This window comes from Phyllostomus hastatus, unplaced genomic scaffold (genome assembly GCF_019186645.2).
Source record: "Phyllostomus hastatus isolate PE091 unplaced genomic scaffold, TTU_PhHast_1.1 phas_contig_40, whole genome shotgun sequence".
Classification (NCBI taxonomy): domain Eukaryota; kingdom Metazoa; phylum Chordata; class Mammalia; order Chiroptera; family Phyllostomidae; genus Phyllostomus; species Phyllostomus hastatus.
Window position 1 is genome coordinate 56,207,264 of NW_025333872.1, and position 27,684 is coordinate 56,234,947.

The following is a 27,684-nucleotide window of genomic DNA, read 5'->3' on the forward strand; positions in this document are numbered from 1 at the left end:
GATAATGGCAGCCAGAGGAGAATCCAGAAGCCTAATGCTAGACATCCCGAGGCCAAGCGCCCAAGGCCCAGACTTCTTGGTGCTTTGGACAAGAGCAACCGTGAGGAACATTCAAGGACTTCTGTTTCTCCAGCCCAGCAGGGCAAGCGAAAATGCTCTAAAGGAAGAGAGGCTCAGAGAACCTCAGTTTTGGCCAGCATAAGAAGCTCAACAGATCAGAAGGTAACGACAGAGCAGGGGACGGGGAGCCAGAGGATCCAGATTCTACTTTTGAGGCCTACTACTTAGATCTCATTGTGAGATTTCAGGCAAATCAATTAATTTCTCTAAGCTTTGGTTTTCCTTAATGATAAAATGAGAAAAGATGCAAAACAATTCCTTAAGATCCCTTCCAGTTCTAAGATTCTAAGCTTCTAGAAATGCAAGTCTTAGTATTTATAATTAAGCATGTAAACTTAAAAACTTTTTTGGTAATCTCTTCTTTTTACATGAACCTTTTCTTCTGTCTGATACTGATTACTTTATTTGAGGAACTTTTTGTACCCAATCCCCCTTAGTTCCAATATCTAGAATCAGAAGGAAACAATTCCCATTTTTTTTTTTTAAACCATTATGACTGGTAGCCTAGCCCAACAAGCTGGCAAAGAAGTCCTACTTGGGTTAGTTAAAGGTCACATTGCTGAGTGCTGGGTCTTGAAGGGCTCTAAGGCTTGAGAGTGATTCATACATATTGGATTCAGAATGACATCAGGTTTAAGTGCAAAGTTACATCAAACAAATAATGGCTCCAGTTGCCCACATCACTTCCTTCTCTAATGAGTAAGTATGTAGAGCACTTAGAGAAGCATTTGGGACTTAAGTCTCAGTGAGTGCTAACTTGCTAGTCTTCTATATTTCTAAGTTATTACTCTATATTTTCAATATAAGTCTTGGGTAGGTGAAAGTCATAGTGTGGAAACAAAGATCACAGTGGCTTTTACATTGGGTGCCCAAACATTGCAGAAGAAAGTGAATTTTAATTCAAGAACAAAATACACAGAAAGACTGTTTCAACCCAAATCAGAGATCTTTGCAATGATGACTTGTTACACCCTGAAATAATTTCAGATTATGTTACTGTCACCATTGGTGTTTTAAAATATACTTTAGCAGTCTAGAGAATAAAAGGGAAATAGTTTTTTCATTTCTGCATTTTGGAGGTTGTGGGAATAGCAGAATTGCTCACCTGTACATTCAAATGCAAAAATGCTTTTCTCTTCACTTTGTGCCACATGTGTAAATCTTACTACAGCAACGCCATACACTATCCACCAATTTTCTAATGACTAGGCTTTCCATGAGCCAGAGTGGTGACCATTCACAATGTCAGGGTTATGAGCTGGCTTCTCCTGCCACCTCATTTTTTGACTACCAAGGAGGTCACATGGAAAAGTAAATGAACAGTGTACTTCTGGCTGGCATTTTTAAGCAACTGTTGATCTTTCCCACTTTAAACACTGCTCCCTCACCAAAGATAAGGAATAGGTAGTGTCCACATGCACCTAAACCTTAGTACACAGATCTGATATAACTGACCTTTGGAATGAATTTCTTTCTTTTTAAAAAAATTTTATTTATTTTTTAGAGACATGGGAAGGGAGGAAGAAAGAAAGGGAGAGAAACATCGATGTGAGAGACAAACATTGATCAGTTGCATGCCCCAACTGGGAACCAAACCCCCAACCCAGGCATGTGCCCAGACCCAGAATGAACCGGCGACCTTTTGCTTTCTGGATGATGCCCAACCAACTGAGCCACACTAGTCAGGGCTGAATAAATTTCTTAAATATTGATTTTACAGAACAGATTTCATGAGAACATGTAATTGTCTCATTCTTTATTTTTTGGCAAGGGTTAACTACAATTCAATTATTTTTTTTTAAACTAAAAAACTGAAGTGATGCCTATAATAATAAGGTGTTGTGATGATTATGTCCTGGGCTTTAGTTACATTCTCATTATAAAAAATAGAAATTGAGAGAAGTAGGAGGTGGTAAAAAAAATGACAAAAAGTATATCCTCACTTACTATACACAAAGATGTCTGTAAAATATTCTTAAGGATAAAAAAAGCTTGTTTCAAAACAGAATAGCATATAGGTATTTTTAAGACAAAAATGAGGTCAATTTATGTGCTTATATATGCAGAGATAAAAGTATAAAAGACAAAAGGCCCTGACTGGGTAGCTCAGTTGGTTAGAGTATCACCCCAATACACCAAGGTTGCAAGTTCAATCTCCAGTCAGGGCACACACAAGAAGCAACCAATGAATGTATAAATAAGTGGAATAACATATCATTGTTTCTCTCTCTCTCAAATCAATAATAAAGGACAAAAGAATATTAATAATGATAACGTGTAAGTGGTAAGATTCCAGATGATTTTTAAATAAATTTTTTTTCCTTAGCTGTGGCTGGTGTGGCTCAGCAGATTGAGTGCTGGCCTACAAACCAAGGAGTCACTGGTTTGATTCCCAGTCAGGACACATGCCTGGGTTGCAGGCCAGGTCCCCAGTGGGGGTGCGTGAGAGGCAACCACACATTGATGTTTCTCTCCCTCTCTTTGTCCCTTCCCCTGTCTAAAAATAAATAAAATCTTAAAAAAAAAAAAGAGACCTGCGATTGTGTGCAAATTTAAAAAACAATTTTTCCTTCAACTTTTCTATGTTGCTTAAATTTACAATGTACTACATTTTCTTTCTCATTTTATTATACTGCTTTAATAATCAGATACAATAATAAACCTACTCTCATGGGTGGGGGCTTTTGGTCTCAGGAAGCTTCATGCTAAGCTATATTCACAAATTGGTTAATGGAATATACTCAATTGACAGTCCCTGGATTAGCAAAAGTAGGATTAAAAAGTGGCATAAGCATTCTGTGCAGACAAATTGTTCCTTCTTGATAAATGTGACTCAGGAGTACTGTCAGTTAATATTTGACAGACGGAGTAAACTCACCAAACTTGTAGGTGTTTAACTAGTAAACCAGAACACTTTTGTTTGAGTAGACCACCTGTCCTAAGTTAAAAGTAAAACGCAACTAAATCTTTAGAAAAATGTTAAGTATAAACAATGTGACTCAATTAAAGCTAGCTAGCATAAGCTGAGCTGATGTATTAAAGCAGCTTAGTTGTATTTTATTTTACTTTAAAAAGGTGCTACATACACAATTTGCCTGTTAGGTATACAAGAACTGTGGAGGCTATTACAGATTTATAATCCTCTTTCAAAAACTTGCGCTGGAAAAGCTGTTTTAATGACGGTTTTTGCTACACTGTGGAATGACAAGACAACATGCGATCCATCACTCTATTTAGGAAGCAAATGAACACGTGGCCCCTGGCTTTTACTATTCTCAACAGCTGCTAGCAAAGGAAACAGCCGTGCGCACACGCATCTGCAGGGATGGTGGCATTAATTACACGCAAATTTACTGCACTCCTCCCCCCACCTTCAGGAACAAACAGCAATGCATACAGCAGTGGCAAAGGTAAAGTGTCCTTGGGGATGAATTATTTTTCATATACATCTTGGGAGAAACAAAAGACGAATTTAATGTAAATGTGTCCTTTTCAAAGAGCTTTGGCATTTGAAGAGATATTGTCAAGATTTTTTTTTTAAGCCAGAAAACCTACATTGTCAATGAAAAGGTCTTACAGAAAAATATATTTATAAAGGATGCTGAGTAGCCTGCTAATGGTAGTAATCAGAGCAGTTAGCAACAGTCTTTAGTTCCTCTTTACACAAATGGGCACAAAGTATTTGAGAGGTGCATTTAAAGACAGAAAGATTGACATCACCAATGTAAGAAAGAGAGGGAATGGTTAAGGAGCAGTGCAATCCCATATAGAAACCAATAATAATCATCTCTATCACTTGTAAAGCACTTTATCATTTATAAACTGTGTTTAAGCAAACTATCTCCATCAATGTGGATTTAGCCCTCGGTGCTCAGCCAGAGCTACCAGGCTGGCAGACTCGGTGCAGAACCAACCTTGAAAGAACACAGGGAACAGCAGCAGTGGCCAAGTAAGGGGTGAATCTACTCACCCACCACCTGGGCAAAAACAACCCAGATGAGCCCTAATCTGCAATGCTGATTAATATAAATGAGCAGCTTTAATAAAGCCATTGATGAAGCCTGTGAAAGGATGGTTCTCTCCACTCCTTCCCATCAGACAAAGACTAGGTTTAATGAAGACAATGATGAAAGGTCTGCTACAATAAACACATCGCTAACTCACAGGAGTTCTGGAGGAAGCTCCTAACTTGGCTTTTTGAAGGGAGCCTGTTCAATGCTGCCAAATGTGTAAGGCCGAGCTTATTTGTGGGAGGGATGGCAATCTGTTCTAGTGAGCTGGAAGTTCTTTCTGGCTAAGAGGAAAGAGCAGAGAGAGAAATGGCACTGCAAATAGGACAGGTGCAGCAAAAACTCGGCAAAATTGATAATCTTAATTTTTAATTTAGAACAGCTGATATATTGGTTTATAACTTCTAACTACTGGTAACATTTGTCAGAAAGGACTCAGGAAAATTTTGTGAACTAAAGAAAAGTATATAAAATCACAACTGATAAAGCTTGTAAAAAATAGTCCACAAGTTCAGGAGAATGGCTTGAATCTGAACCGCTGATAGTTAATATTATTAATGACTAGTGCACTCATTCCATAAACATTTGGTGACAGACTATTATGCGCCTGGTACTGCACTAACGAAAGCAGGCACAGCCTCATAAAGATCAAGGCCGTTAACCTGTGTCTGATCACTTAGAAGGGTAAGGCACAGGTAAGCTGCATGACCCCGGGCCAGCCACATCCATTCTTGGGCCTCAATCTGCTTTACCTCCAGGTAAGAGGTGTCTGTGCTTTATCAACAGTAAGCCCCATGACCAGAAGTAACTAAATGTGCAGCTGTATACGTTTTTTTATTCATAAAAACTTTAAGGAATAGTTAATTAGCCAAAAAAGTGGACTTCTTAGTTACTAACAGTAAAAAAGTAGTCCAACAATTTGGTCACCTGTTGAATGAAGGTGTATGGTTCTTGGCCTTCTTTTTGTCACTGAACAACGACAAATATTCATTTTCTATTTAAACAATGATTAGTTTCCTGAAAAAGTGGCAGATAATTTAGAATGCTTAAATCAAGATTAACTTTTCATAAGAAATGAAGGAGGAGAGGCTTTCTCATAGGTTAGGAAAAATTAGTTGTGCCAAGTATCTAGTACTATTACAAAAACTGTAAATAGTAGCTGAGAGCTGAATGCTTAGTCATGAAACAAAAAAAGCAACTCTGATATTGTCATACAACAGTCAGAGTTTGACTTGCCACCCTCTCTCTGGGAACTGATGCATGTGAAGTCCGCTCCACATTAGTGTGTTCTCTGCGTCGTAGCATTACTATACAGTGTGCCTTGTTCTGACCGAACTTTCTCTTAGAAAATTGTATCTGTCATTTCAGTGATCGGCCCACTTTTTCCCATGTGGCTGATAAGCTCCATTATTTTCAGTGATGCTTTCCAAGTGTGATTTTACCTAAAAGTTAAACTTGAGAAACACAAGTTCACAATGCAAAACTTTATATTACAGTATATATTATAGTATACAATATGAAACATCATAGTACAATATTTCATCAACTGAACGGATGCTGCTGGCTAGAACACTGCCTAATAGTATCAACTTCCAAAATTTTAAAATCACAACCCACAGTAATAACTGTATTTTACATCATAACAAAGTATATATATTCATATAAAAATGAATGAAGCTTCATAAAAGTTCTATTATCCCTCTATTTTCTATTATATTCCATTAAAAAAGCATTGAGATTGGCTAAACTGATTTCACCACCCACCAATAAACATGATGCAATCTGTGGTTTAAAACATTATCTTATATGATGCTGATATACGTCATGCAGAGCTCACACACTGATCAGCCATCTTAACTGCACATGAAGTCCCAAACTTTTGGCAAGCTGTTTAAACACTGTTATTCTGAAATGTCTGAAAAGGTATTAATTTCCTTATCAGTTTATATCAAAACATGTTAATTAACTGAATGTAAACAGAGGCAGGAAGCAGGATGAAACGGAATCATTCCTGGGTACCGCGGGGTTGACTCTGTCTGGTGTGCATCGATCTTGTTGGTTTATAGCATATGCTGACTTTCAGCTTTGATCCTGCAAGCTTCATAAGACAATTGGCTTAGACCCCATTGGGACAGAGAGTTAAAAATTTCAGGATTTTTCTGGGATTCACACATACATCTTGCAAATTTCAAGGATACCAGGTCTTTCGGTGGTAACACAAGTCACTTTTCAGCTCAACCAGTTCCCTTTAAATTGGGCCATTGTAAAAGGCAGAGATATGTAATTTAGACACACCCCAAGGTTTATACTTCAAAGGCAGCCACAGAAATAAAAACATGAATCATATGCACTAAAATCCATGCATCTTGTCTAAAACTGTAATTGTATTCCTTCCAAATACCTCCACAGCTCTCTAAAATGTGTGATTCAATGTCATTCTAAAAATAACTTGGCCCTACTGGTACTACATTCTAAAGACTTCTTTAATATATCTCTTTTTTATAAACAACTTTTCTGGTCTTTTTTATCCCTTCATATTTCATGCCATTCTCAGGATATGGTCATATGTTTTAAGTTCGGACCCTTTCGTACAACACTCAGAATTAGAGAATATTGGAGCAAGAATATAGGGGATGAAGATAATGCTGCCTTTATTTTTCAGATGAGAAAACTAAAATAAATAATTCAGTTGTCTTTGCTTAATAGTTATTTCTCTAAAATGTTTTCTAAAGTCTCTATTGATGCTTATATTGAAATATTTATTCCAATATTTAAAAACTAGTAGTTGTTTATTATATAAATCCCAGGATTGGTAACTGCAAAATTGCTGGCAAAAAAGTTTTCATGGTTCTTTGTTGGCTTGTTAGTTTTTGACTCTAGTTAAGCATGAGGATTTTGGAGCCAAATTGCCTGGATTTAGACAGCAGCTCTATCATTTAGCAGCAGCGGTACATTGAAGAAATGACTTAACTCTTTCCTGCATCTCAGAAGGGAATAAATGGGTTTATAAGCATAACACACTTACAACCGTGCTTCCTACATAGCAAGCACTCAATAAATATGTTAGTACTATTTAAAGATGTTTGGTAGTATTTTAATAAATATTAAATATTCTACATTATGAGGTTTCTACTTTCATTTGTAAAGTGGGGTAATTAAGACATTAGATAAATAGTCTGGAACAAAAAGAACTGAACCTGAAATTCTGAGAGGTACAATGAATTATCCAATGTTAAATGGCCAATTTAAAAAAATAAAAGCCTGAGATAGGAATTAAGTACACAGACTTCCACCTCGGGACTCTGTCCACATCTCTTAGTAGCTTTATAGGTCATCTCTGAGGAGCAGGAAATAGCAAAATGCCTGTATAGCTCAACACATTATGAAAACATAAGAGATTCACAACAGTGTAGCTGAAGCTGCTGAGTATTGAAATAGTTGATCTGATATTCTAAAGAGGGAAACTGTCCTCTAAAAAACTAAAGACTGGACATAGAGTACAGTTTTGGGGTTTACTGATGACTGATGGGCTTACTATGCTCAGTGAAAATGGCCCCAAATAAAGACAATTAAGCCATATGAATAATAAACAATTTAATGCCTTTTTCAAAAATGCTTACAAGGAAACTTCTTTGGCAGAGCTATACTTTCCAACAAACCCACTTTAATGTTTTCACGGTTTACAGTATCAGAAATGACCTCAGGGTCAGGCATTTGTCAGTTAATGACCTGTTGGACTAATGGCCTTCAGCTTTGCCTTGGGCACATGAGTCCTCCAGTAGGTCATTAGCTGCCAGAAAAGGACTCTTCCCCAATCACTATTGCTAAATAAATAAAATTTGCTCCTGGGTTAAGGCCTCATAAGCCAACTTTAGTTTAGAGTGATTTTTTTTTAGTGAGAATTTACAATTCTGAGGATTCAAGAAAATGATGGAAGTGCTAAAACCAAACTTTTATCAATCCAACTGAGCTGTATGCAGTTACTAATGAAAAGTAGTCATAGGAATCCTTTTGGATGCTCTTAAATTTTATTTTACTTATGCTGTTCAAATTCAGTAGTAATCTAATATAGGAGGTACCAGATTGATTACAAATGCACTGTGTTTCAGAATTTCATCTATAAGTCATATGTTTGGAGCTCATACCACATTTTCCCAATATACAAGGTTATAAATGGTGGTTAGGTTCCTAGGACAGCCCACAAAAGCTTGGTTAGCCCCTACATTAAAAGTACTATAAACTTAAATTAAAAATAGAATAGAAAACCACAATTATTCAATACCTGTGGTTAAGCAAAATAAGAAAACAAAACTAAATAGGAAATGTTTTAAAAACGATCTTTAAGTATTGATGATTACAGGTAAATTTGGTTTAATAAGAGAATCAGGGTAAAGACACTGGTTCTGTCTTATGTCTACTGCCTTTCTAATAGTATAATTTTCCTTTTTTCTGAACACAAGAATATATCAACTTTAAACTCCATGTAAAGTTTCTTGGTTTATTTTCCCTCTTGAAAGAAGAAAGGAGAAGGCAAAAAGGTAGATGGTGATTTTTCTGAGTAACAGGTAAGAGTAGGAATGAAAAAATGGAAAGAGTTGAAATCAATTGAGTTGTAAACAGTAAGAGACAAAGAAAGGGCACTGTGTACAATTCTACCCAGGTGAAGAAAGGATGGGTGGAGAAGACTGAGGCAAGATTGCTAAGGATGCAGAGGGAGGAATGAGCTATTCATCTGCCCCGTCTGTTTGTAAACTCCTAACTTAGGAAGTTCCTTGAGTCAATTAGAAAGGCGAGAGAAGAGTACTGAATAATTCAAGGTGGAAAATGGACTTCTGGCTTTGGAGAAATAAAATTTATGTCACAAAAATAAGGGGGGGAAAAGCCTGTTTAACTAATTTTATTTCTGGAATGCCAAAAAAGGGATTTAGAAAAGTTGAGATTGCTAAGCATGCTATAAAATAGCTATAATCAATATATTTCTATCTCTCATGGTCAACCATGGTGTGGGATTCCGCTCCACCAATGTTCCAGAGGGTGTAATTTTCTTGAATACAGACTTTTTAAAATGGGCTTCTATGAATGTCAGGAATATGGAAGAAATGCTTTTCTTGCTCTTCTCCCTTGTCATCGATGTTTAACGTAGACACTCAGAGAAGTATTCATACCCATTTTGTACGATGGCATCTGACCTTCCTATGCCAAAAAGATGCTTGTTCTATAGCTTTATGGCACCAGAAGGACAACGTTCAAGGTTTTAATGAGATAAATTTTAAACGACATAATATTCTGTCTTATTTCTAGTGTACTTCTAAAACACTAATTGCTTATCACTTTTACATTAAAGGATTTTACTTATTTTAGAGAGAGGGGAAGACAGGTGAGGGAGTGCGAAACATCAATGTGCAAGAATTACATGGATCTGCCCTGGCTGGCGTAGCTCAGTGGATTGAGCTTGTGCTGCGAACCAAAGTGTCACAGGGCACAATCAGGGCACATACCTAGGTTTCAGGCCACGGCCCCCAACAACCGCACATTAATGTTTCTCTCTCTCTCTCTCTCTCTCTCTCTCTCTCTCTCTCTCTCTCCCTCCCTCCCTTCCTTCTCTAAAAATGGATGAATAAAATCTTAAAAAAAAAAAAAGAATTACATGGATCTGTTGCCTTGCTCACTAGCCTGCAACCCAGATATGCACCCTGACTAGGAAACAAACCAGCAACCTTTTGGTTTGTAGGCTGGTGCTCAATCCACTGAGCCACACCAGCCAAAGGATTATCTTTTACTTTAAAGAGCAAGGAATTAGGCTCAGACAATATAGTGGCAGTTTAATATGTGGTTATATAAGCACTTGACAAGAAAAAGCTATGGAAAAATTTGTTTGGGGATTTTGAAATTACACCGTATTTTTCAGACCGTAAGACACACCTAGGTTTTAGAGCAGGAAAATAGGAAAAAAAATTTGAAGCAAAAAATGTGGTAAAATATTTAATAACATAAATAACACAATATTTCACCAATGTAAATGTAAACAGAACTCAACAGCAGCATTAACAATCATTATTCCTCCCAAATTTTGAGGGGGGAAAAGTATGTCTTATAGTCTGAAAAATTCGGTAATTTTATAAGTGTTTTTTTATAGTGTTTTGACTTTTCTATTTAATTGATACGGAGATAGTTTCTTTTATTGTTACAATATATGACACTCCACTTACCTTCTGCACCACATTTACTCTAGTCACGAAAATCTACACTTGAATCGGGTATATGTAGAAAAGAACATTAACCTGAGGTGTCCAACTAGTATAGCTAAAAGATATTAATTCAATAATTTCCACAAGTAAAGTAGTGCTGACAAGACTATAAATATACAAAGTCACAATAATGCCTATTTTAAATGACTGTGATGAAAAATTTAAATTTCATATGATAAAGCATGTTTTTAGGTTTTACTTTTCAACATTAATTTGAAAATAAAATTAACAAATAAATATCAAATAACCAACAGTAGGCTCTTTATTAAAAATATGTAGATGGTATCAAAGGAGGAGATTTATATGTATAAATTAAGTGTATTTATAAAAACAAAATTCTTTCTTGTAAACAACATATTTATGCCTTTAGGAAAACAAAGTTAACATAAGGAAATACATCAGCTATGTAAGGAGTACATCTGTGCCACTGGTTATTTTGAAATATAAATCACTAATGCTTAATAGTGATATAATGAAAACATTCTGAGTGTTTAGAGAAGATCCAGGCCGACTCACAGTCTCTTACCTGATGTGTAGTGGCATAGTGATAGGCCTATTAAATGAAAATGACTACAAAGATTAAAAAAAATAACATTTGTGAACTCAATTCTTTAAATACTAGGGTTATCACTACATATATAAAATAAAACTGTGTTTCTTTAAAAAAAAAAAAAGATGACAAGTGGTAATCCACAGTCTTATTTTCACCATGGCTTAATCCTAAAATACAAGTCCAGTCTACAAATACAAACCCAGTCTACACAGGGACCAGGGAAAACCTGTAATGGTCAGCCAGATTTCTAAATTATAGTGCTTTCCCACTTCATAATTTCCTTCCAATTATTCAGCATGTTTCACTAATAGCTTGATGCTCAAGCACTAAAATTTTAGGTTCTGGCATGACCCCATCATTTCAGCATTCAGTGATATTCTACATGAATATAATATAGAGCAACTTATTTCAATGGTCGGGGAATTTCCTGCTTAAAAAGAGGCATTCTGAGGTCTCTTAGCCCAGGGTTTTTATACAGTGAAGTACCAAAATAAAAAGTTGCCCTTTGGTTCCATAATTGAAAATGAATGAAAACCCAAGCATTAATTTTTAAACTCACTCTTGAATCCAAAATCTTGTTAATTCATGCTTATGTGACTATAGTTATAACAGAAGACAATTAACCAGAGGATTAATATAACAATTTCTATACTTAGAGATATTTAAAAATCTAAGTGTTACCTAAGGCAATTACCTTGAAGACCCCTAATATCTTCAGGGAAAAGCCACAGGGAGAACAATTGACTTTGCTAATTTTACCCTTGGCAATTATAAAAGAGCTCTGAATGTCATAGGACTACAGAATACTTCATCTAATCGTCTGTCCCAGGAGAAGTACAGAAATACACATATAATACAGAAATGCAGACAAGAGTCCAGTAGCACAAGAAAATGGAAAATTGACAGAAGTCATAAAAAATTAAAGTTGCTACAAATATGCTAGCTTTAATTACCAAGTTAAGTGCACACACTCAAAGAAAAAGCAGGCTGTCAGAAAAAAAACCTGACATACTATTGTCTATACACAGAAATTCTGTATTAAGTTCTGCCTGCTCACTCACTGCTGTGGTCTCTATTTACATTGCTATTGCTGATAATTTTTCTTTCTTATGAAAGAAAATAAAAACATCATTAAAGAGAAATCTAACTTTACCAAGACATGAACTATACACAGAGAACTTGATGCTGCTCCAAAGAAATATTCACCACCACCTCCTCCCTTCCTCTCCAAAAACCTTATTAATGGTTAGTGTCATACTCAATCAACTTAAGCTTCTGGGAACTCATTTAATAAAGTAACTGAGATACAATAAAATAACTTAGATACAACTTCACTTTCCTAAAAAAATATTCTGATGGGAACACTGCCAGTATTTAAATGAAAGGAACTGGTTTTGGATATAGAAGATTTGCTTTATCAAAGAGAATTCTTGACTTCCAAGCACTTTAGTTACCCCTTACAATATCCTCAATTTAAAATACTTTTCAAATGATTTAGAAATCAGACATTATGATTAAAAAGGGGGTACTAAAAGTCTACAGTTGTAGAAGATCCATTACAGACCCCTGGACTATCACAAATTCAAGGTCTATCACAAAAAGTGAGCCAATGAAGCTTCTTTTGAAATGGACAGTACAGAGCCTTCAATGCCCCTTTGGACAAAAAGGTGCAAAAGATCCATGTTTTGGAAGAACAGCAGAGTTGCAGAGAATAGAGTAAAAGCTTCAAGTCAGCACACAACTATCAAATTAAAAAAAAATATCATGGCAAGAAAAAAAAAAAAGGAAAGAAAATTCCTCACCAGATAAAGGTCAAGAAAATGCAAATCTGCCACAAAGACACAGGACTCACTGCAGAGGAAGCAAATGCCTGGTCATTTTTATTTCAAGGAGAAGCTTCAGGCTGAACTGCTCCTTGCATACGTTAAGTTTTTGCTTTTTGTTTTTGTTTTCTGTAAATCAAGTAGTGCTACTGAAATCCAGTATCTAATGGAGCAGATGGTGGAGGTCTCAGATTTTGGAACATTTATAGTGATGCATCTGAATGCAAAACACCAAGAGTGGATTTTACAGGCTGTGAATCTGATTTGATTTTGATGGGAGTAAAATCTCCATTTTCTCTAAACTTGAAGCATGCTGAAAAAAAGAATGTGTGAATGATACAAGCTAAGAAAAAGGAGCACATTAAATATTATTCCCATAAAGCGAAGTGGTTAAAACAAGTGAATACTTGTTTGTGTCATTATAATATGATTACATTTATACTTAATACCACCATCTTCATCATATATAATATTTTGTCAGAATAGCTTAAAGCAAGTTAAAATTGATGATCAGAGAAGTCAGAAATTTATCCAAAGGCAATAAGCTTTGGTTTCTTTACGGCAGGGGCCAGGCTGAGGGCTAATTACTAAAACGTAGACCTTAGTTACCCTGTCCAGAATATCTCTTTCTCTCAGGTATGTGGGTCTACTCCATGAGTGGCTGGTGTCTATGGCTAGAGCAGTTGAAGGCACCCAGAAACTAGACCAGACCTGCACTTTCTGAGACCTCCTCCTTTTCCAAGACTCAAAGTCCATCACAGACCACAGCAGGCATGGTAAAGAGGAAAGATGGACAGTGCAGTCAGAGAGTGGCTTCCAGGGACAACGGATCACTAACCTTCCACTAACATGTAAATTCCAAGAAAGGAGAGAATTTAATGAGACCCATCAACATAGACTATAAACATAGAAAATAGAATAATTTGAGAGTGAATAAAAAGGAAAGGAATGCCAAATGGTAATAAATCTCTGGAGGGATATTTGAGAGGATCCATTTATATGGTGATTCATTTCTTCCTTTAGCTTTGTTTTCATTGTAAATATATATTATGTATTAAAGGTTGTTTTTTAAGATTCTATTTATTTATTTATTTGTTTGTTTATTTATTTATTTTTTTAGAGAGGGAAGGGAGGGAGAAAGAGAGAGAAACATCAATGTGCGGTTGCTGGGGGTCATGGCCTACAACCCAGGCATGTACCCTGACTGGGAATTGAACCTGTGACACTTTGGTTCGCAGCCCGTTCTCAAGGTTTTTTTCCTATTTTCTCCCTAAAACCCAGCAGGTCTGTTTCATGAAAAATATGTGCTAGCCAAAAGTGTGATGGGAAGGCAGGACACAAAAGCTCCTTGTCTCTCATGATCTCATCTCCCTATGTCTTCCAGAATTGTGGCTGGACATATGGCTACCCATAGTAACGTGTACACTTCCTAGCCTCCCGTACAGCTAGGTGTGCCCATGCATTAAATTCTGACAATAAGATGTAAGCAGAAGGATCTTGAATAACTCCTTAGAAATGGCTTTAAAATGGTGACATTATATAATTTATCATCTAAACTGGGACATTTGAGAGTAAAAGAATGTGGTAAAATTATTAAAATATTATACTTTTTGAAATATATACTTATATTGGTAGACTTGTTAACTGGTTGTATTCAAAAACTATCTGCAAAAATAAAATTTCAAAAGAAATAAAAATAACATATATTCATACACAGTAAAATAAAATAAAAGAAGAACTTCATATTGGTGAGCTGAATATAAAAAATTGTCAGTAAAATAATTATTCTTGGTATACATTCACATGCTTTAATTTCTCAGTCTTATCTTTCCCTAATATTGTGTCCCTGCCATTTTTCTGAAAAAATGTAATTTTAAAAATGTGGTATTTTAAAATAAAACTGCTAGCAATATTCTTCATAGCTGCATTTTAGGATTAATTTGAAATTATTGATGCCTTCAATTGATTCTGATTCATAGATCATTATACACACCCACACACATATTTATTTATTTATATCCATGCCTGAGGACATGCTTATTGATTTTAAAAGGGGAGAGGAGAGAAACAACAATGTGAGAAAAACATCTGTTGCCTCTTGTATGCACCTTAACCAGGAATAGAACCCACAACTTTTAGGTCCATGAGATGATGCTCTAACTGAGCTATGTGGGCCATAACGGACCATAATGTTTTAAACTGAGAAAATGCTCTTCTACAGGTTCTGAGTTACCTGGTAAGCTCAGAGCTCTTTTGTAAATGGAGGAGACACTCAATTCTAATTTTTTCATATAGAAAAGTATAACTATTTCAGCTTGAATATTTTCAAGATACTACCTGTTTGCTTAAGAGTACCTTTCTTCGACAAATATTTTTACAAGAAAAAACTTGTTAAATAAATCATATCTTATGACTCTTTTAAATGTTTCACCAAAATCAGATGCTACAAAATCTGGGCCTTCTCAATTTTATTTCATTCATGTGTAATGTATAATTTATTCAAAAGAGAAGCACTACCAAAAGATTCTTCCTGCAAGGTAAGATACTCCAAATCACAACTATAGAAATGCAAATTTTATTCTTGTGGAGCATTTTAATTCTTACTATTTATTTTGTTCCATTCCTTCTTTGCTTATGTATGAAAAAATCCCAATGGAAGCCTTTTATTCATTGTAATTCTCTAATTTGTTGTTCCATTTCTTGAATTCACTATAAGATTTCCCACTGGTTTTGAACAAAATGGCACCAAAATTTTAACGACTCATGACAAAATTCAATACCATTGTTGGATATAAAGGTTTGTAAATCTGACCAATGATGGCAACAAAGAGAGAAGGCACATACACCTGTGCTAGAGCGCATTTCTGTATTTGACACCAGCTACGTCCCCAAATCTTAGAGTCCAGACACTCTCGCTGTAAAGATGTTTGTACATTTTTATAACAATAGCTTCTATTTCAATTACTAGAATGTTGACACTTGTTTGGATGCCACCATGAATCATGGATATGCCACAACCAATCCCAACTACTCCACAGGGTTCTCAGTATAGTACGAACATTGTTTTCACCACAACACTGTGTGTGCTTCAGCAAAATTTGTACTTTTATTATTACAAACAAATAATTTTATCTTAGATGTTGAAGCTTTAAACTCAATTTCCAATTTTACTTATAATGACTTTAGAATATACTCCCAAAAGTTTTACCTTAATTTCATGAATGGATGGAGAAAACAAATATTTTTAGAATTAACTAAAATAATTTAGTAACTTGAAGTACCTGATGACACTCAACTAAAACAAGAATTATTTAACTATTTGCAAGTTCTTCTACCAATGAATCTAAAAACATAATGCTATTGATTCCCTTTTCCCATGTGCATGAAAAAACTTAAAGTTGAAAGGGAGTAAAATTAATTTAGAAGAACAGTCATTTATCTAAATAAAAGTTAGACTTCACAGAGTGGAATGCTTATATACCTTCTGAAGCAGCATGCATTACGTCATCACTTTCAGAATTCTTCCTAAAGTAACCACTAACTTTGGAAGCTGCCCTGGGCACTTTTTCAGCAGATTTGACTCCTGTGTTTTCATGAGTTCAGTGACACCACCAAGGTCACCACAATGGACAGGAAATGTCAACAAACATTTTGTACAAGTTACACAATTCCTTAGTAACTCTCTCGAGAAACAACAATCCAGTATTTTTTAAAAAAATGAAATATATACTTTTATTTTTTGAGCTTATTGCTGCCAAAGCTTTATTGCAGAAACAAAGTGTTGCCAAATACTCAAATACCATTTGAGGTGTGTAATGCACACCCATGTTTTTGGCCCAAAGTTTCAGGAAAAAAAACTTTTGTTTTAATTTTTAAATTCAATTATTTATTTACTTATATTTAGAAACAAAACTTATTATCGTATTCCAATGTATTATTTTGCATAAGGATATTGTTATTGCTTTCTAGAGTTATACTTTTAATGCATAATCATAAATAAAAGAATTAAAAACATTTATATAGATATGGAATTAGTACTACCCATGCATATCCTTATTTTTCCCTCAAAAATTTGGTCAAAAACTTATATGTTATACATGGCAAAATACAGGTAGTCATAGCTCTACATTACACAAGCAAGCATGCTCAATCTACTTGTTATTCACTCCACACCGCCTTGATTTCCCACACGTGTTTCATAGATGCCAAACCTCTAACTTCCTTTGTTTCCCACTGAGTTTTTGGACTGGTACCTGATGGCCTTGTGGTTCTTAAAGGCCATGCATGGGCCACAGTATACTGGATAGATACACCAAGTGGCCAATGGCGTAGCAGTGTCAAATGCTTCTCCCACCACCTGAGTCAAAGGAGTAAACTGTCCCAAGATATTCACTATCAGTAATTGCCCTGCATTCTCTCCTTAACTGGAGGTATCTGAAAGGGTGGGGAAAAGAGATGAGTTAATGCTGGTTGTCTTTCAGATTTAACATTACACCTTAACAGAACTATCCACTGTACATGGGTTTCACATACTACACTAGAAAAAAAAAACTGAGGCAAAGGCTGGAAATGTAAAGTGGAAATCTAGAAAGATCTAGAATAAATCAATGGTGATTTATTCTAATACAATTTTTGATGATTACTCTGTTAAAAAGTAAAAAATCCAGGACAAATGTTAAGTCAGATGGGATTCTGGGACAGCAGACTTACACTGAGACTGACCCTAGCAACCAGGATGTACATTCACTTGACCTTCAAGGGAAGAGGATCTGCCTTTCTCTGCCCTTCCTTCTCCTCCCTCCTATTTACTGGAGTGAGAACACAATGGCAGCCTTCCTGGGATACAAAGTAGTAAGACAGGGATGGCAAGCAGTAAGAAGAAGCCTGGGTTCCCGACTGTAGAATCATCATGCCAGCCTTGGACTACCTACTGCTAGATGCTTTTACAGAAGGAAAAAACCTCCCATCTTGTTTCAGCCACTGTTGTTTTATAGCCACACCTAATCCTAACCGATAGATAAGAAACGCCTTTAAATTTTTCTGGAAAGCAGCTTGGTAACATGTATCAGAAATACTAAAAATGTTCAAACCCTATGAACCACTTCGAGGTATTTATCGTAAACAAATAACCTGGAATGAGAAAAATAGATGTGTAAAGATGTTTACTGAAGATCTATTTATGATAGCAAAAATTAGAAGCAATCGAAATGTCTAAAAATGAGAACTTTGTTAAATAAATATTATATCTAAATAGTTAAATATTGTACAGCCATGAAAAAGTTTATGAAAAAGTTAATAATATGAAAATGCCCACATCATAATATGAAATGGGGAAAAATAGGCAGGATTAAAAAACCCCTTATACATGCAAATTTTCACCTGTTACTAAAAAATCCACATATATACAGGTATGAGTAAATAAACAAAAGAGACGGGGAAAATACATGAAAATATTAACTAACAGTGATTATCTCTGGATAGTAAGATTTAATATCTTCTTTATATTGACTATTTAACTCTATCCTATAATTAACAAATAATTTCATCCGTAACCAGAAAAAAACAGAAACTTCAAAATTCTTTCCTAGCACTTTCCGGTTTTCTCTGGTGTTGACACTGCCCCCTCACCATCCTCACGGCTTCCCAGAGCGTCTACATACGGGGAGTGGGGATTGCAGGGTGCACCGCCTCTGTGGCTGCTGCAGCCGACCCAGAGTCGCCTACAGGCAGACACAAGCAAGCCCTGCCCAGTTTTACCTTGGTGTTCTGTAGCAGAGCTAGTCCGTTGCAGGCATTTGCTAGAAGAAAGTCTCCACTCAAGATAGCTATTTTATTTCCAAAGTGCATGTCTTTCAGTGGCCCATCAGAAGACTGCAATTCACTTAAATTTACTATCCCACGATGTACAAGGAGAGCGGTATGGATAAGTTCTGTGATCTCTGCCAAACTTCTTTGACTAAAACATAAAGGTAAAGCTTGTCAGAAAGTCAAGAATACTATCTTATCACTAATACCAGACTTCAATTTTCGACAATAAAATATTTTTAGATTAGTTTTCTTTAGGTTGTTTCTTTATAATAACTTCATGTAATTGAGGTATAAATGGTACATAACATTATATTAGTTTCAGGCATACAACACAATGATTCAACATTTATATCCATTGTAAAATGATCACCCCAGTAAGTCTAGTCAACACCTATCACCACATACAATTATACATTTTTTCTTCTGATAAGAACTTTTAAGATCTACTCCCTTAACACCTTTTAAATGTACAATGCATTTTAAGCCATTATCACCATGCTGTAGAACATGATCTATTTCCATGATTTATTTATTTTATAACTAGAGTTTGTTTGTGATAACCTTTCGACCACCTACACCCATTTCACCGACTTCCAACGCCCCTGCCTCTGACAACCACAAATCTGTTCCCTGTATTGATGAGTTCAGGTTTTTGTTGTTTTTAGATTCTACATATAAGTGAGATCATACGGTATCTGTCTTTCTCTACTGTATGACTTATTTCACTTGGCATTTTGAAGTTTGTTGCTTTTTTTTTTTTAAGGTTTCAAATGTACTTTATTTCTTTAATCGTTCTATATTTATTGGGTACACAGTCCTTTTACTTGGCATCAATTTTGAGTTGGTTTTAAAACAATTCACTATTACACCAGCTGAGATGATTACTGATCTCTTCATTCCTTTTGGGTAACTCTGCCAAAAGGGGACAGGTTCCACTGTAGTCCAATTTGTATGCTGTACAAGTCCATATAGTGTCTCCACTAGCTAATACAGCATTACCATATATGTCATAAAAATCAGGTATACATTTGTGATGGCTGTGCCTTGCCCTTTTTTGCTGAATGCTTTGAACTCAGAAAAGACTTAAGATGTTTTGGGCCAAGGGAAACATTGCAAAGCTAAAGACAGAACTGTAACAAGTACAGCTGCTGGTCTGGGGCAGCTTTGAGTCCAGTGCCCTTGCAAAAAGACTTTCAGAAAGTTTTTAATAAAGTAGTTTGGCATCTACATGTAAGCAGACCATGACACCTTTCTTCTCGATAACATTCCCCACTCTCTGCCTCACCAGTCACCAGGATTCCCAGAGCTGGCCAGTCAAGGACTACCCTTTACATTCTCTTTACTTTGTCCTCAGTGTAACTTTACTATGTCTGTAACTTTAGGATTTCTGAGAATCTGTACTAGTATCTAATAGAACTCCAATATAAGTGGGAATGTAATTTGTGCCAGACATTATGCGAATTACTTTTATACATTACCTTATTTAATCCTAAATACAAAAGAAGAATAAATTCATGGTTTAGATTTAAACCTCACTACATGCCCTCCCACCAAAATCACCAAGGATGACGACATATAAGACTACTGAAAAGTTAATGGAAAATATATTTGTAAAAGGAACTAACATTTAATGTTATCCTTTAAAAGAACAACTAAATGAAAGGAATAAAAACATATTTTATTAGAACCCTGCAAATGTTTTCTAGTTTGCAAACCCATTCACTATATAAATCTGTATTGTTACATTTCACAAAAATTGAACAATGTGATTATGGGCAAGTATAAAACTCAAGATAGGTTAAGCATTGGATAAATCTTCCATGCAGTTCAGTTTATGCACATAATAACCAGGCAAGCAACAAGCTGTAGTTGTTTTGAGTTACCCTAAGGATGAAAATGAATGACTGTGGACTTTTAATAAAGACATCAGTAATCATAAAACAGCATTCATTAAATAAATAGCAATCTTTAAAAGCCACATGGCCAGAAACAACAAACAAGGGTGATAATAAAAATGAAAACCCATCATCTGTGCCATACTCACCATTTACAAAGAACTTTCATTTACAGTATCTACTTGTGATTCTAATTATAGCACGACTGGAGAGGTTCAACATTGGATCAAGAACATTCTGTTTATACAGGACAAGGCTGGAACTCAGAGTCTCTGTTAGAGTGACCAATGACTATTTAAAGTGTGTATTTACCTACTGAATAGTAAATTAGTAGATGGGGTGGGGGGCTAGATTACCAATGTTACCAACACCAGTGTGTGCCCACCAGAAATAGTGCCACTTTCATCCTTAGCACCACAGCAGAGAATTTTTCTGGAGAAAGTGTATTATGAGCAGACTTGACTCTTTTGTTCATAGTAACTGGGAAAAGTAATCAAGTTGTTTCCAAATCATTTGGTCAGAACCAAACCAAGAGAATCAGTCCAATAAAGAATCTAGATAACACTTCTAATCTCACCTATAACCTTGGTCTGTGGGCAAATCCTTCAGACTCTCAGACACTTGGTTTCCTCACTACTGGAATGACAGGAACTGGAAAAACAGTTCCTTCCAGTTCTGAGATTAAGGGATTTCAGTTCTAAAATTCAATGTTTAATTCTAAAATTCTAAGATTTGAGGGTTAAAAAATTACTTGGCAGTTAATAGTTTAGAAAAGACCAAATTATTGCTATCATTGGTACCTACTTTTCTATAGAAGATAGAAATAGAATGATTGGTCACCTTGAAATCCGTCCTGTAACTCTACCTAGAACTGTGCACTTAACTTCTAAGATTTATCATCAGATAAACAACCTGGATCACATTGTGCAAGAGTCTATTTTGTGTGCAGCAAAGCAGCAGTATGAAAGACACGGGAATATTTTCTTCTCATTATCTTATTCCTATTTTAGCCATCTAAAGCAATCCAGTCAACTTTCAAAGTACCAGATTTAAAAAATTATCTTAAATAAAGGTCATTTATGCACATACATTTCAGTATTTTTTATGCTAAATCTTGATTGAAAAAGAGCCACAGATGAATACCACTTATGTTAAGTAATCAGAGTAAGGAAGCAATTACCACTTTGGATGTAACCCAGAGGATTAATTGATGTTTTCACAGGAATTTTCACCAAATTACTTTCTTTCAATTGTATGTTAAACAATCTCATGTGTTTTTATCCATTTTCTTCCAACATTTCTCCAAGATTTTTAGCATTCTTAGCTTTAGAAATAAGGATGGCAGACACTGCTAGTTACCTATTCACTCTTTCCGTCCTCACTACCAACACACCTTTGATTATATTTGGAGTGACAATGTACTCATTTAAAAACTCTCACCTCCCCAAAATCCCCTGAGGCTAGAAGTGATCATGCAGCACAGTCTGGCCAATGGATGTAAGTAGAAGTTCCGTGGGTAAAGTTTCTGAGAAATCTACTGAGTTCTTGATATAAGGGGACAAATTCGGCTGCTGTGCTCCTTTGGCCTTTTGGGCTTACCCCTTCTTGCTGTCCAGAATACTGCCCAACTGCCTGGAGGCTCAGCAGAGACCTAAGGATCCTAAATAGGGCTCCCAACCACAGAACGGTGAGGAATGGAGGAGACTGGGCCCTCATGACCTCTTTAAGTCAGCTCTGATGTGCCCATTTCTAGACATTTTGTTTTCTGAGAAAAGTAAACACAGCACTTCTTTAAGTACTGTTTGTTAGAGTCCTTTTATCTGCAGCCAAATAAATTCCTAAGAGTCGATAAAAATTATATTACCACAAAAATAGTGAAGATATTTTATGTTCATATTTCTGTACTCTGGTTTTATTCACCTAATATTATCTTTTGAAGACAGTTCCATATATTACTTACAAATAGAGAAGCTCCACGTCTTTACAAATAGAGAATCTCCTTGCTCTATTTAATATCCATCTCTACAGATAGGTTTATTGGATGTGCCATGCAACTTTTGCTGCTATAGGGTGAACGATAAATCTGTATTTGTTTACAGTTTTTTAAAGAATCAGCTCTTGTGTCCCTTCTATGAAGTCTGCCCTCAATTCCCCAGAGTTAACTCCTGTGCTTGAGAGCCTCTGAACATAGCTCAGTCACTCAGTCATTTATTATACTACACTGTAATTATTTCTTTAGTCTCCTCTGTTCCTGCCACTTCTCTCCCTCACTACACTGTAAATTATACTGTCCTACTTTCCTGGCTCCCTATAAATATTTGTTAAACGAATAACTGTTTACTTGGCAATCAACTGTATCTTAACAGTTTCAAAAGGGAAAGAATGACATAAACTTAAAAGTCAGGTTTACAGAATCAGAGATGGAAGTGACTCCAGAGGTCAATTAACCTCAATTAACCCTTTCCAGGGATGACTGACAACAAATTACACAGCCAAGTCTGCTGATGAATAGTTTTAATTATTAAAAATTGTTCCTAATATAAACTTGAAATCTCTCTAAATGTTTTACATTTTTATGACGGTGTTAAAATATTAGAAGGGTCAACTGTGTTTCACCACACAGGCAAAGATGATCAAAGACAATGGAGTCTTCTCTTTCCTTGGTATTGTTTATTTTTTCTTCCTCCCTCACTCCTTGCTTTCCCTCTTCTTTTTTAAAAAAGATTTTATTTATTTATTTCTTTTTAGAGAGGAAGGAGGGGAGAAAGAGAAGAGAAACAATCAATGTGTGGTTGCCTTTCACACACCCGCCAACCAGGGACCTGACCTGCAACCCACGCATGTGCTTTGACTGGGAATCAAACCTACGATCCTTTGGTTTGCAGGCCAGCATTCAATTCACTGAGCCACACCAGCCAGGGCTGATTCCCTCTTTACCTTTAACCTTTGGCATTTACTTATGATGTGTCTTGGAGTGGGACTTTGTACATCCATCTTGTTTGGGACTCTCTGAGCTTCCTGGAATTGTATGCTTATTTCCTTCACCAAATTAGAAAGTTTTTTTTCATTATTTTTTCAAATAGATTTCCAACATCTTGCTCTTTCTATTCTCCTTCTAGCACCCCTATGATGCAAATGATAGGCCTCTTGAAGTTGTCACAGAGGCTGCTTATACTATCTTCATATTTTTGGATTCTTTTTTCTTCTTGTTCTGATTGGTTGTTTTTTCTTCCTTATGTTCAAACCATTTATTTTATTCTTGGCTTCATCCACTCTACTGTTGTTTCCCTGTAAATTGGTCTTTATTTCAATTAGTTTATCCTTCATTTCTCACTGGATCCTTTTATTTTATGCTGTTGAGATCTTCACTAAGTTCCTCAAGCATCCTTACAGCCAGTGTTTTGAACTCTGCACCTGATAGACTGCTTATCTCCATTTTATTTAGTTCTTTTCCTGGAGTTTTGATGTGTTCTTTTATTTGGGCCATGTTCTTTTGTCTCCTTATTTTGGCAGCCTCCCTACGTTTGTTTCTATGTATTAGGTAGAGCTGCTTTGATTCTGTGTTGTGGTAGCGTGGCCTAATGCAGTAGGTGTCCTGTAGGATCCAGTGGCACAGCCTCCTCTATCACCCAAGCTAGGCACTCAAGGTGAGCCCTTTGTGTGGGCTAAGTATGCCCTCCTCTTGTAGTTGAGCCTTCGTTGCTATTGGCAGATCAATAGGAGGGATTTACCCAGGCTAGTCAGCTGCAAGGATTGTCTTCGACCACTTACTACCAACCTCTGACCTCTGTAGAGGATCAGCTGTGCAGGGCAGGGTGGTGTTGCTGCGATGTGGTCTGTAGCTGTCCACTGGGTGCACTGGCCCTGGGGTTTACCAGGTGGTGCAGGCCAAGGTCAGCCCCCACCTGTGTTTTGCCTGGGTCCATCCTGCTTGAGCCATAAACCTATCTGAGATGGCTACCACTTGTGCTGCGCTTGAGCCTAAGCTGTGAACCTAATTTGGCTGCTGCTAGTCCCAGGCCTGGGGCTCACTAAGACCAGCTGTTGCTGGTTTGAGAGGGTTTAGGAAGTTTTGCAGTTTGAGTCAAGACCAGCTATTCATATGGAAAAGCAGCTTGAGTGGGCCCATAAATTGGGTGGGGAGGAGTCTCTGGGATCCCCAAGGTGGGTCAAACATTGTTGGCCAGATTTTTGGAGTTTAAGATATGTCACCAGCTTTCTGGCTTTGTGAGGGGAGGGTTTATAAAAGGGACAATGGCCTTTGCTTGCCTTGATGCCAGACACTAGTTTCTCCCAGCATGCCACTGGTGACTTTCAGCTGCTACTCTGATTCTGGAGCCCAGATGGAGGAAGTCTGAGTAAGTGAGTCTTGTGTGGGTTCTTTAATAGGAACTGCTTGGGGTTCCAGCAATTTCTTCCACTGACTCAATCCCCACTGGTTTTTGTAGCCAGAAGTTGTGGGGACTTATCTCCCTGGCACTGGAACCCTGGGCTTGGGAGATGGGTATGGGGCTAAGACTTCTTGCTCCAAGATATCCCTCCCCAATTTATCTCCCCGACACATGGGTGTGGGATCAGCCTGTTCCGAGTCTATGCCCCTCCAACCAGTCTGGATGGATGTGGTTTCTTTAATTCTACAGATGTCAGACTTCCATTCAACTCAATTTCTGACAGTTCTGAGTGATGACTGTTCTATATTTTAGTTGTAATTTTGTTGTGGTTGTGCAAAGAGGCAAGCTGTGTTTACCTATGCTGCCATCTTAAAAGATGAATCATTTTTACAAAAGATGTTGGGCAATGGCTATTGATTGAGGAAAAAAAATAAAGTTAGACCCTTAGCTTACTCTACAGGATAAAAAATTTTCAGATTAAAGATCTAAATCTGAAAAAACAAATGTACAAATTTAAGTCCAAAGGTAAAAAAATAAAGTATTTGTATCACATACAACAGAAGACTATATTAAAATATGTGTAGAACTTGTCCAAACTGGATGAGAAATTGATAAGGAAAAGATAAACAGCTAAAGGGCAAAATGGGAAAGAATATGAAGAGGTAATTCTAGAAGCAAATGGACAAAACCACATAAAATGATGCTCAACCTCACAAATGATTTGGAAAAGTTGCATTATAATAATAATGAAATAATATTTTTAGTCCATTAGCTTTTCAAAAATGGAAAAATTCAGAAATGAGTCAAGCAGGAAGATGAAGAAACCATTAAACTCATCACTTAGCAACCTGCTCAAAACCAGTGGCTCCCCATCTCACACAGAGTAAATGTCAATGTCTCTACAATGGACTTCAAGGTCAAAGGTAATCTGGCCCAGCAAATCTATGCCCTTACCTCTTCAACTTCATTTACTACTCTCTTCCCTCCCCAATCACTCTTCTCCAGCTACATTGGCTTCCTTGATGTCTCTTGAACTTGCCAAGCCTGATCTTACCTAAGGGCTTTTGCCCTTTCCTCCCTCTGAACCAATCGTCTCTTAGAGATCTGCAAGGCTTAGTCACTGGCTTCTCCCAGGTCCCTTCACAGCTCACTTGATCAGCGGGCCTTTCCTGACCACTCTGTTTAAGACGGCAACACTCCCATCCTCGCAGGCTCTCCCAGGCTCTCCCAGTCTCCACTTCCTCATTTTCTTCCTCCACAGCACTTGCTGCCATCTGACTCACTGGCTGTTTTGTGTTTTGTTTCTCTCTCCACAGCCCCACAGAGGACAGCTCCACAAGGGCAAAGAATGAAGGAGGGAGGGGGGAAGTGGAGCAAAAGAATTCCTAAGATATACTTCAAAAATATCAAAACTCAAAAATATCAAGGCATATGAATAAAAATTAAAAGTATATGCTTTTAATAGCAGGTAAAAGAATCTTTCACAGTGCAATTTTTAACTAATTATGTGTCAAATATTAATTTTTTACAAGTAAGCCAGACCCAAAATTCTAAGAAATTCATTGCAATAATTCCAGGAACATAATGATTTTCCTGTTTTGCCATTTATTCATGCTGATACCTAGCTGAAAACAGAACTCTGAATCTTGGGTTTTCCATGAGCACAGCATTCAAAACTAAATGAAAATGCCAAAGCTGTAGGACACAGTAATGGAGACCTCCAGATAGAGACAGAATCGGAAGTGGAAGGTCTGAAAAGAATGACTAGGCCTGGCTTCCAGCTCTCACCACACACAGTGGGCGATCACTGGAAGTACTAGTGAGGGCTCTGTGTCTTGTTTAGGAAAACTGACTGACATTCTAAGTTAGACCAGTTTGCAGCTGGTCTCATTCAAAGAGATTAGATACTTGAGTCTATGTTGGAATCTTGTCATGCCATGAAAATACAAGGTTTGGAAGTGAAGGGCAAAAGAAGACAAAAATCCTTAAGCAGAAACCTTCAGTAAAAACCTTTAAAACAAAGTTCTCCCATATTCAGTACTGTAATTTTGAACTACTGGGAGTTTTGCTGAAATGTAATTTAAAAATAATCATAGATTAATACAAAGTCTTATCTCTCTTGACATATTTCCAAAAATTAAAGCTCAGTATTTTTTATATGTTTAAATAGATTATATATATTTAAGGTATATAACATGCTGTTTTGATAAACATAAATAGTGAAATTATTACTACAATCAAGCTAATTAACATAGGCATCTCCTCATACAGTTTTACTGCTGTGTTTGTTTGTTTGTATGTTTTAAAGAAAACTCAGCATTAATGTGCCCTGTAATTACTTCCTTCCATACCCACTGACCAATCTATAGAGGTGAGCTGCCTTCATGGTGGTAGTCATACTTGAGAAAGCAGAGGATGTTGGGACTCGGCAAGAAGTCACCATAGTTATTACCTGAAATTAGCCAACCAAATGACATCTGTAATGCATTTTCTCTTTATATATGAACATAAAGTTCTGCTTAGTGATCAACTAACACACCTATGAAACGAATAATGCATAACCAAACCAGGTACCTTACTGTATTTACGAATATTTTCAGAAACATTATTTTGAGTAACTAGACACAAACTTGATGTGGTCAACACATAACTATCTTGCAGGTCAACTATTTGCTCAATATAATGAGGGAGAGGGCTAACTATCTAACAGTGTCTGGTTTCCAGAAACAGTGTAAGCTGGCCTATTTTCTGCCGGAGAAGCAAAGGGAAAGCCTAGCTGGCATTGTTATCTGGGTCTCTCAAAGTATTTTTTGGTTTGGGTATCACAAAAGGGGTT

General features: G+C 36.5%; 1 protein-coding gene and 1 pseudogene across 3 annotated transcripts in view; both read right to left on the reverse strand.

The window, feature by feature from the left end:
• PDSS2 (decaprenyl diphosphate synthase subunit 2) overlaps positions 1-27,684 on the reverse strand; it is a 239,964-nt gene that overhangs the window by 81,110 nt on the left and 131,170 nt on the right. For all 3 annotated transcript variants that reach the window (XM_045843763.1, XM_045843760.1, XM_045843761.1), the window contains exon 3: positions 18,512-18,710. In XM_045843763.1, the coding sequence (XP_045699719.1) occupies positions 18,512-18,710 (199 nt within the window). The remainder of the gene's footprint in view (positions 1-18,511; positions 18,711-27,684) is intronic.
• Positions 19,456-19,673, reverse strand: LOC123821979 (annotated as a pseudogene).